Below are 11,667 nucleotides of genomic sequence, written 5' to 3' on the forward strand. Positions count from 1 at the left end.
CCCTAACCCAGAACATGGGAAAGTGCGAGCTAGCGGTCAGAGTCCTTTGGGCTATCCTTGTTCTCAGGGCAGTGTGACCTAGTAGTCAGAGTCCTTTGGGACAGCTCTTTCTCTCAGGTTGGCATGTCCTAGTAGTCAGAGGGGAAAGGGCTGCCCCCCAGAGTCTCAGGCCATCAAGCAGGGTAGAGCATCAAATCAACGGTCAGGGACCTCCAGCCCTCAGGCAGGGCAGAGCAGCAAACACCCAGTCTGGGTTGCTCAGGCCCTGAGACTGGGCAGAGCCGGAAACTCACAGTCTCAATAGTCTAGCGTTCTGACTTGGGTGAATGGTAGACAACCACAAGCCTCTAGGCCTAAACTGGGGAGAAGCTGCCACCCTGGTGTGGGGTTGGCAGCAGGAGGTAGGAGGACCTGGGCCCACCCACTCCACCGGGTCCCAGCCCAGGGCCATAACACCCCACCACTGGTCAGCGGGGATCCCACTTAAACATGCTGACGAGTCGCCCGGTCCCAGGACCGCACTAGTATCTATTTCCCCAGCGCTACGTCCTACCCAGTCTCCCAGTACAGCCGGCCACGGATCCTCTGGGTCTCTGGTAGGGTGACCAGATGTCCCGATTTTATAGGGACAGTCCCGATTATGGGATCTTTTTCTTATATAGGATCCTATGACCCCCCACCCTCTATCCCGATTTTTCACATTTGCTGTCTGGTCACCCTAGTCTCTGGCTCAGACAAATCTGACGTTTAGCCAGACTGGAATCAGCCACACGGCATCGTCCAGTCCTGGGGAGCGCTGGCCAGCACCACCCGTTACCAAACAGAGAGAGTCAGACAGAGGGGAGTGTGGAGACACACAGATCGATTCTGTCTCTATCTGCTACACAACCACTGGATTTGGGTGTGGGGATGGGGTGAGTGTAATTCCAGCCCTGCAGGTGTTACTGCCCACACCCTCTAACCAGAGACCTGCCCTGCCCTGCCCTGCCCTGCCTTGGTGGACCCAGCACCTCCCCAGACAACATGGGTCAGGAAGGAATTCAGTGATGGAGACGTTTGTATCAGATCCTTACTGATTCTAGAGGATTAAAAATGTGAAGTGAAATTAACAAGCGGGGGGGAGGGCTGCAGGGGCTGGGACTGCCTGACTGAGGTGCTGTGAGTTGGGGGGAAGCAGTGTGGCCTCGCAGCCTGTGCTTCGGGACATCTAGGTTCTGTTCCCAGCTCTGCTGCTGGGTGACTTTGGACAAGTCATGGCCCCGCTCTGTGCCTCAGTTTCCCCATCTGGGAATAATGATCCCAACAACCTTTGTAAACTGCTTTAGATCTGCTGAAAGAAAGCTACGGCTTAGATCCTTAAACGTACTTAGGCACCTGGTGATTTCAATGGGAGTTAGGAACCTCAACACCTCTGAGGATGTGGGCCTAGATGTTCTTCTTTAGCACTAATTTTGTTTATGGCTCATCCCAGCTTCCCTTCATCCCACCCACTGCCCCCTTATCCTCCCCTAACCCTGGATCATTTGCACACACAAAGCCCAATCTACAGGCCAGTGATAGAAAAGGAAGTGTGAATTGTTCAAAGAAAATGTTTTTTATTCAAAAACGGCTTTTTTCCCTCAGGAGTCATTTGCTTTTCAAATAAAGGTCCGTTTTCGATATTTTCAAAATATTTGGAATATTCTTTATTTTGTCCCAGTATAGCTCAGCAATGCTTTCCAGGTTCCCGTGATCTGGGTTTTTCCTACCTCCCATCAGTATCACAATAGTAAATAATAAATAATTAAATATTTGTGGGGTGGGGAGAGAGAAAAAGGAAAGAAAATACTGAAAACAAAGAAAAGCTGGGTCTGGTTCAAAATCTGCTACACAAAACATGCAAAATTTCAATTTTTTTCACACAATCATTTCAATGTGCTATTGTCATGGGCTGTTTAATTTGGCTAGCAACGCATTCTAGTGTTATATTGCCATCTAAAACTATTCCCTGATCGGGTGAAAGTTTTAAAGGCAGCCAATGACATGCTGCAGCTAGGAATTTTGATGGTAGAAAACTTTGAAGAATGTAATAGGTATAAAAATGTTCAGCATTTGTAGAGGGCTTATAGAATTCAACAGAGAAAATTCTACCTTTGCTTCAGAATCCGCGAGGCTGATGTAAAACCCTGTACAAATGTGGGAATTCTTACAACTCGGGAGGAAAGGTTTTCATCGAATATTGTTCTGGAGGTAACAGGGCATGTCCTCAGACAGACACAACACAAACAGAGAGACCCAGGGACAGAAGAGTCTCTGAAGCAAAGTGAAAAGCCAGGCACTTATGTTGTCCCCAAGACATTCCAGGCACTTATGGGAAATGTTGTGTCTTGCTGTATAACTTTTCCAGCAGATGCCTGGGTAGTTAAAGTCCCCTTCCCTCCCCACTTTTAACTTTCACAGGCTGGTTTGTGTCCTCTGGAATCAACACAGAATTCTATGAAATCCCATCCCTGAGAGTGTTTCCTTCCCTCCTGGATCTCTGTCAATCAGGTGAGGGGAGCCCCAGCCACTCAGCGGTTAAACCCGGCAGTCTGAGCTGTCTCTCATACCATTGCAGAAGGAAAAATAAATCACTAGGATTCAGCCACTCTAGAAGCATCTCCCTGGTGATGGGGAATGCGAGATGGGGCCTTTATCCTCTGGGGGACTCCGGCTCTGATCAGGACTCAGGTCTGGGGGACTGACTGTCTCAGGGGGGCAGGGAATGCTACTGCATCTCACCTGAGGCCTGGAATCCATAGGCCCAGGCCTGCAGTAACTCGCTCTTTGTAAATCCCCACCTGCATCTCCAGCCTGGGCTGTGTCCCCTGCCCCTCCTGTGAATGAGGGGGCTGATGTGTCACCTGAACTGGAGAGCATTTGCCACATTGACCAACAGACCAGCGTGGGGGTGGAGGGACCTCCTATGGGCTGCAGAGCTGCCTGAGCTCAGATCTATGTAGGCCGGGCTCCAGCGGTGCATGGCCCCTGCTCTGCAGCACTCCAGACTCTGGGCCATTTCTCACCAAGTGGCCTTATCCCCGGCATCTTGAATGTGAGAGAAAAGGAACCACAGCACTTGCATGATGACCCTGAGGTTTCTAAGTATCTCATGCAGAAGCCACATCTGTCCCCCACAGGCCTGTGCATGTCATCTGGGCTTACTTAGGGGTGCAACCTCATATCATAGAATATCCGGGTTGGAAAGGAACTAATCTAGTCGAACCTGCTGCTCAAAGCAGGACCAATCCCAAGACAGATTTTTGCCCCAGATCCCTAAATGGCCTGCTCAAGGACTGAACTCACAACCCTGGGTTTATCAGGCCAATGCTCGAGCCTCTTCCTATAGAGGGGGAGGCATCACCCCAGATGGACCTGATTCAGCCCCTCCGTGCAGGAGCTAATCTGTGGCAAGCAGACCCAAATGCCAGGCCTCATATGATTCTGAGTGAGACACATCTGGGCCAAGCCCAGCCACTGCCCCTAGCTCTGGGGCTCCCAAGGCAGGCTCCCGGGGCCAGGCCTGCCGCTGGGCACCTTTCCCGGGGTCATGTGGTGCTGCACTCTAGCTGCCCTGGACCAGTGCTGCGACCTCAGCAAACAACTCCCATCACTGTTCAGGGTGTGCCAGGAACTGTCATGAACCCGGCTTCCCATCTGGAACCAATTCAGGTCACCTGTGTGCAGGACAGAGGAATTGAGACCAGAGCAGATGCAGAGAAGGGCTGTGAGGGCGCTCAAGGGACCAGAGAGCAGGTCTGAAGAGAGGAGAGTGAAAGAGCTGGGCTGGATTAGCCTAAAACGCAGCCTGAGTTGGGGTCTGATTACTCTCTATGTTGCTGGGGTGGAGGGTGGACAGATTGTGGGGAGAGGGGGCTGTAGAGTTTGGATGGCCTCCACCTCAGGAGAAGGGGTCCAATCTCCATGGGGACCAGCCCGCTAGAGGAGTCAAGGGAGGGCTAAACTAATAGGCAAAGGGAGGGTAAAGAGGGGGACGAAATGAGCTCTCAGCAAAAATCAAGAACAAAATTAATCCAGGAACCCCAATTAAATGAAGAGAAGAAATTCTTGACTCGCCTCTGCACCAGTGCGAGGAGTCTGGGGAAGAAACACGAGGAATTGGAATTGCTCCTCTAGGAGCATCAGTTTGGTGTAGCAGGTGTGACTGGGACCTGCTGGGATGATTCCCACGACTGGACGGTTAAAATCCATGGTTACCAGCTAGTCAGGAAGGATCAAGGGGATCAAAAAGGGAGGGGACGTGCACTCAATGTTAAAAATGTGATGTGTCCTAGGTCCCAGCCTAGCGCATTGACCACAAGCCCAACCTTCCCCTGTAGGGGTTAATTCCCTCCTGGCCCTGGCAGCTGCAGCAGCTGCTCTGGATTTCACAGCTCGGGTTGATCGCTCAGTACCTGAAACACTTTTTTTTTGTAACTTAATTTTTATTCATTGCTGGCAATGGAGCAGCGAGCGAAATGCAGCAGGCCGCGCGGCAGGGTGGGGCAAGGAAGGTGGGAAGGAGGGGATTAGTGCTGGGGTTTCATCTGCAATCAGTTCAGTGCAGCCTTCTCTGCATTCCCTTCCCACTGGCCTCACTGGCATTGGGAACAGGTGTGTTTGGAACGGGCGGTGGCAGCCCGATGAACTAACCCAGGGGATAGGTCCAGTGAGGACAGATCAGTCTGCAGTTTTCACAGGAGTTAGCAGGTCAGGTAACAATGAAGATCCCCAATAAATGGTCACTCGACCAGCTGACATGGGGGAGAGCTACAAACCGCCAGGTCTGCCCCAAGGTTTGGCTTGTGTCCGTTACCCCAGGGGAAATAAACCAGCTGTTTCCCTAGCAAAGAGGCAGCCTGAGGATCTGCGTTGGGATTGAGAAGGGAGCCGATGGGAGCTGGTCTTGAACCTCGTTCCTAACTCCCCTAGGCCCAGTGCCTTGATGCTCATTGGTTGGGTGTTGCCTGAGTGGAAAGATGCGGGGGGGGGGCTCTCCTGGGGAGAGGGGCGGCTCAGCCAATCTGCAAAGCAGGCCCTACATCTGGGCATCACCAAAGGACAGAAGCGACGCAGTTCTGGCCCCTGCAGCTATTCCCAGCTTGGCTCAGGGCTGCAGCCTCCTCATCGTCGCCCGTATCCAGGGGATGAAGGTGGAGACTTTCGTGTACACCCCAGGAGGAGTTTGAAGCCCCCAGGAGACGACACCCTGGGCTGTTTTCCCGCACACCAGGGGGCCCCCAGAATCGCCCTGTGAAATAAAACAAACCACAGATGGAGAACAGCTCAGTGAGTCATTCCCGCTGATGCACAGCTCAGTGACAGCCCCCTATGTCCACCCGGTCTCTGCTCGGCTCCCCCAAGGCCCAGCTGGTATCAGTCCCCCACCCCTACCCCTAGAGCTGGTCTCTGCCTCCCCTGGGAGAAAACCAGATATTTTCCCATTCATTTCTAAAGCACCAAGCACAGTGGGGCCAGATCGCTGTCCGCCACTCATAGGCCGGACTGCAACACCAACAGCCTCATTAGCAATAACGATTTATCAAAGATGCTTGAAGCCAGGAGGAGATTCACCTCCCAAGAGTCTTTCCCCATCTTTGGATCCCCCACACACATCATGGTGGACGATTTATAGTCGCTGTATGGCCCATTAGGCTTCCTCGGACATGCGGCATCCGGCATCACCACCACATCCACCTCCTGGAGCGTGTCAGGGGTTGATTCACTCTCTGTGCTAGTGCCGCCCCAGCCGGCGACGCTGCACACGGTCCCTGGCTTTACTCTCTTGCTGGCATGGGGCAGGGCGATGGTATCCACCCATCTGTTCAGCTTCGCTCTCTCTGCCAGCTGAGACACAAGAACGATCAAGATCAATGTGAGGGTGGCACTCAAGGACACAGAGACACACCCCAATAGCCAGAAACACTCAAACCCATGCCTGAGAGGTCACTGGGGATCGGAGGATGGGATAGGGGCGGTACCTGAAGCTGTGTGAAGTCACTGGAGGTGGGGTGATGGAATGGGAGGGTACCTGCAGCAGCATGATGTCATTGTTCAGGGTTGTCTCGTTGTACTGCGGGTGGGGGATCCGGTGGCGCACGGAGATTTTCTGTTGGCTCTGTTCCTGTTCATTAATGTTATGGGCTCCCAGCTGGACAGATATCTCACTGTGAAAGCCAAGAGCAATACATGGGGCATTAGGGGCAGGAGCGTATGTGAGGAGGGGGAGAGGCACATGTGGGTCTGACTTATGAGCAGTGATATGGGGAGGACAGGGCTCTTCTGGGCCAGGAAATAGCACAGGGGACTTTTCCCCTCTCTGAGGCACTGGCTGCAGCACACAGACCCTGCCCAGTGGCATTGGGATCCCAGCCTGTGTCTCTACCAGCCCCTTGTGCTGTTCCTCTGAGCTCCTTCACGCCCCGCAGTCCTCCTGCCCTCTGGGTCTCAGCTCCTCCCCACCCCCCGGATAGATCCAGACAGGGGTCTATGCCAGCTCCTCCCAGCTCAGAACCCTGCAGAGCACCAAGCACCTCCTGGGGCTGTGACTCTCTCCCTTCCCCGATCAGGTCAATGGGACAGACCACACCTGGTGTCAATGGCTGTAGCTCCATTGATTTACCCAGCGCTGGATCTGGAACATGGTTTGCAGAGGCCCCTAGAGACACGCCGACACCCCCTGAGCAGATCATATCCCTGGGCTCTGCTCTCCCATCCTGTAGCTCCTTCTCTGGAGCCTATGAGGGCACGAGAGCTCCCGGCTCCCCCATCTCCCACTTACGCCTGACCTGCCCCGGCATCCCCAGCACAGAGGCGCTTACTCTCCATTGCAGTGAGCGGCCGTCAGCACGAAGTTCTCTGACACCAGGAACCCTCCACAGATACAGGTGTCCCCTTTGTGTTGTATTTCCAGATAGGCCATGTAGGGTCTGGAGTGGGGCTTGGCTTCCCGGCCCCCGATGATCTCACCTGGGGAGAGACCAGATTCATAGAAAGAGCCCCATCATCTCCCTGGGCCGGGCTGGGACCGAGCTCCCCATCCCAAAGGGGAGTCTCTACAACCTCATCCCACCCCCTGTGATGCTCTTCTTGGGGGATCCCTGTACCTGGAACTCTGCCACCTCCTCATCTCTCCCCCAGACTGGACACCCCATGGGGCCGGAGGGTAAATCTAAAGCTCTGCCCTCGCTGTGTGGAGAATCGGTGCCAAACGCACCAGGAGTGGGTCAGTAACTGCACTGCCTTGAGTTAACAGCTTTGGGGGTCAGTCTCACCCAGAACACCACTGGCACGTCCCCTGCTGAAGTTTCACCTTTTCTATCAGCCCCCAGTGAGAAGCCAGGACTGCTCCAAAGCTGCCCCTCCAAACTGTTTTTGTACAGAAAATCGGATTTTCTAGACAAGGAAAAGTTTCCCAGAAGGTGTCTCCTCACCTCAAACATTTTGGCTTTTTTCTTGGAAAACTGATTATTTCCCCCCAGTTTTCGGCACTTTTCAGCTGAAAATTTGTAAGTTTTTAGTCATCAAAACAATTTTAATTTTGATCACACTACAGACTAAGATGGAGTGGCGAGGTATGCAAGGGAAACATGCCGCCCCCCCCCCCATCTGTTTAGCACCGCTGCCTTCGCTGCCCTTCACTCATTACTGCTTTTGTTTCTCCAAATGTTACCCAGATTATCAGGATCGATGGCAATGTTATGCACACCTGGCCAGCAAATTTGAACTAAACACTGATCCCCTAAAAAAGCATTGGGAGGAGAAACTAGACCAATAATTTTCTGCTAACCAAATGGAAACAAATCATAGCCAGTGCTCTGAACTGCTCTGTGGAGCTACATTTAACATTAATTCCACAGGAATCATATGGAGAATGCATTGGACCCCTCTTCAATGTTCAAAGCAGGCGCTGCTAGTTCTTGAACCAGCACTCAGCAGGTGCTGACTTAACACATATGCTCATAGACCGGTCGGCTTTGGGCGGAACTGAAGGGGACAGTGTTGGGTTTTTTCCCCTTTCAAATAAAATTAAACATGTAATTTTCAACCTAGTGGGTGTTAACTGGAAGCAGAATAAATCAGAAAGACTTTGGCTAAGCAGAGCACTAACAGCAGTGAAAAGACAAGTACCACCAAAACGGAAATCCAAAAAGCAACCAACAATCGAAGATTAGAGCATAGACATCCCAAGCTTGGCTACCATGGAAAGAGCTATAGACTGTTACAGAGATGCCCAAGAAAAGTTGTTAGAGATATGAGATGCTCTCCTGGAAGTGTCTGATCATCCTGTCAAATGCATTGTCCCACCTCCCCCTCCCGCCTCTTCCCTAGCCACTTCCTTCCGCTCCCTTTATCTCTCTCTCTCATTTGAATTTTGCTTCTAGCCTTTATCTTACTTTAATAATTTTTTCTTGAACTAGCTGGATTTTTATAAAGCATATTTTGTTTGTAAATTGTGGAATACAATAAGGGATTGATATTCTAACCATTCTTACTACAGCTAACTAAATGTTTCAAGCCTAGCTAAGGTGAGGTAGTGAATATTTAATATCTTATGAGGTGTTTATGCATTATGAGAAGTTTATATATATTTTGCTGTTTGTTTTCTCACTCTCTCTATATAACTTTTAAAAAATAATAAAAAGTTACTAGAAAACAAATTACTTTGGGGGTTTTCAATGAAAAGTCAAAATTTCCCAGGGAAAAACTTTTCAGACCAACTCTGAACACGTCTCAGCCCAGGTGGATGAAGTCAAAGCTAGACAATCAGTGTAAAGACAACAGGGTGAAGGGGACAGGAAGGGGAAGAGCTGGTGAAGCTGAAGGACAATGTAGGTAGAAGAACAAAAGGGGATAAACTGGGCAGGGATAGATGGAGGTGGAAGTGAGAAGGTCTCTAACTATCAGGGGGATGTAGGAATTAGGAATTGCCAGACTGCATGGTTTGTTTTAACCCAGTGCAAATGCACGTCTTGAGGCACTTGTATGGGTTGAAGGCTGGTTCTCAGATTAACTGGCCCCTGGGAATTTTCCAACGCTTCGGCCAGGTTTAAATCAATATCAGGGCAGCCACAGGCAGAGCTGAACCAGTTGAACTACAGATGTGGTTTAAAATCAGGATAATTAAAGCAATACAAGTTTGTGTGCAGCTCACATCTGAATGTTTTAACAGACGACTCGTGGCTGTTAGTTTGATGTCCATAGGAACGAGGCTGTATTGACAGTCTGTCGCTGTTATTTGCATACGGTGCCACCAACCCAGATGAGAGCCCCGTTGTGCCGGGTGCTGCACAGACCCTCAGGGAAAGTCAGTCCCTTCCCTAAAGAGCTTCAATTTAAAATGACACCACAGACAAAGGAAGAAGGAGCTGGAACGCAGGAGTCCTGACTGCCATCTCCGAGCTCCACTCTAATCACTAGACCCCACTCCCAAGCTAGGGATAGAGCCCAGGAGTCTTGGCTCCCAGCCCCTACTTAAGATACCCCTTGTCTCTCTCGTGCTCTCAAGCTCTCTGTGTATTTCTCAGTACCAGCTCCACCACCCAGACTCCTTCACCCCACACCTCCAAACTGTTCCCTAGCTGGGTCCTGGGAGCCAGCATTCACCCTGGCAGAAACATCTGACTCTGGGGAGGATCCAGGATTTGCAAACAGCCCAGCGAGCTCCCAGCTCCACTCCCCAGGATCCCTGACACCCCCCCACACACACACACTCACCAGCCCCAGCCCCAGGGGGCAGGAGAAAGGCCGTGAGCAGCAGGATCAGGATCAGCATCATCACCGTCTGGGGAAAGTGACAGTGCTCGTGCCTCAGCTCTGAGGGATTTATAGAGTCAGCAGGAAACCGCAGATCACGTTCGGTCTCCCCTCGTGGGGAGCTGGGACCACGCAGGCGCCCTCAGAAACCTCAGCATTACTCCACTTACAGATGGGGGGCATGAGGGAGGAGCTGGTGGCTGGAAAACAACCTCTCTCTGGAGGAAGGTGCTCAGGGGAAAGTCCCTCTGAGACGAGGCATCTCTCACCCCATCCCAGAACATCTGGGAGTAGGGCCTCCTGAGACCTGCCTGGAGCCCAGCACACCTGGCACTGGGCTAATCTGGAGATTGCCCATCTCCTCTGCTCCAGCAGCTCATCTGGTGGGGAGTGCAGCTGATGCTGAGTCACCGACTGGCTTGGCTCAGCTCCCTGCTTCTGCCCCAGTGTGCGTCTCAGAGCAGTAAGAAGGGGATGGGGGCCCTGCTGTGATTTCCTGTAGCCCAGCCACAGAGCCCATGGCAGAAATTCTCCCAGAAGATGGGGAGCACGTAGACCACGTTGGACGTGGGGGAGGACAGATCCCATGGTGATAGGCGATGGGGAAGGCCTAAACAGACGGTGCTGGAGCCATGTTCCTCTGGGCCTGCCCCATGGCTGGCATGGTTGAGTAAAGAGCAAACGCCCTCACACAACAGGGGTGACCATTTGGAAGTGTGACTCTGGCTGTCCAGACGTTTGAACATCTCACAGGCCCACAATTCTGGGCCCCAGAAAGTGGCTTAATATTGTCCTGAGGCCCTGGCCCCATTTCTCCATCAAGCTCCGAGCTCTCCTGAAATGCCTTGGTGTATTTCGTAAAGTCCCAGCATCAGGAGTCATGGGATCACCTGTGAATTTCAGCTTCCCTTGTGGTAAATTGTATGTTTTGAGCCCATGAAGCTGTGGAGAACAGTTTGAAGATGTGACTCAAAAATGCTTAAAGCCCCCTGGTCTTCTCTTCATCTGTGCCACTCCCTCAGGGTGCCCTAATACGACTGAGACAGCACCCACAGAGCATGAGAACCCCCTATTCTCTCCCAGAGGACGTCCTTCAATCCCCACGAGCGGCATCTTCATGGCCTGTCTAAGGAGGGGGCAGCACTTCTGCCTGGGCCTAGAGGGGTTGCAGCCCCAGCTGGGTGGGGACAGGAAATCTCAGGGTCAGGTTCCCAGTGCGTAGGTGGGTGCTAGGCTGTCCTGGGGCATGTACACCCAGGCACATGGCAGGGAGAAGGGACGGGCCCCCAACATCTGCAGACACTCAGCTGGGGCTGTGTCCAGTCTGGTCCACCCTACGGGATCAATTAATTCGGCCTCTGAAACTTGCTGCCGTGGGTTTTTTTTGTACCCCTAGTGGCCATGACCTGGAGGGTAAAACTCTCCCATCTATAGCAGACTGTCAGCCCTAAGGCCTGACTGACAAGCTGAGCGTGTGAGCAGGGACATCGTCCGGTTCCCCTGGCAGTGAAAGGTGAGTCCCCATGCACGGTCGTGTCATGAACGGAAACAGTTCTCAGATTCAGACATTGGGGAGCACAAACAGAGCTCTCTGAGGGCCTGAGTCCAGGACTAGGATGGTGGGTCTGCACGTCGGGATTGAGTGTCACCGGCAGAGATGACCAATGTCTGCCCATAGTGGGGGCACAACAAGAGGTCAGCCGGTTTCAGCAGTGCTATCCAGCATGCTCAGTCCATGTGAGCATGGTCCATATAAGCTAAATTTGCTATTTATCAAATTGGGGAGGGGTGGGAATTTGTGGTCACATACCCGCTGCACGGCCTCCAGCCTGCACCCGCAAGAATATTAAATGTCTATATCTTTGTCTGAAAATTTGTTATTTCTCCAATCCC

The 11,667-nt window shown here is 52.1% G+C and overlaps 1 protein-coding gene across 1 annotated transcript; it reads right to left on the minus strand.

Annotated features, from left to right (window-relative positions):
* Positions 1-4,442: 4,442 nt before the first annotated feature.
* LOC135887234 (granzyme H-like) lies at positions 4,443-9,813 on the minus strand. Its single transcript, XM_065415006.1, has 5 exons — positions 9,736-9,813; positions 6,840-6,987; positions 6,050-6,185; positions 5,593-5,865; positions 4,443-5,269 (listed from the first exon to the last, which is right to left on the minus strand). Exons 1-5 carry the CDS (start codon positions 9,794-9,796, stop codon positions 5,126-5,128), a joined length of 762 nt encoding a protein of 253 aa, XP_065271078.1. The 5' UTR covers positions 9,797-9,813; the 3' UTR covers positions 4,443-5,125.
* Between the last annotated feature and the right edge of the window lie 1,854 nt (positions 9,814-11,667).

The sequence above is a fragment of the Emys orbicularis genome, chromosome 12 (assembly GCF_028017835.1).
Source record: "Emys orbicularis isolate rEmyOrb1 chromosome 12, rEmyOrb1.hap1, whole genome shotgun sequence".
NCBI lineage: Eukaryota > Metazoa > Chordata > Testudines > Emydidae > Emys > Emys orbicularis.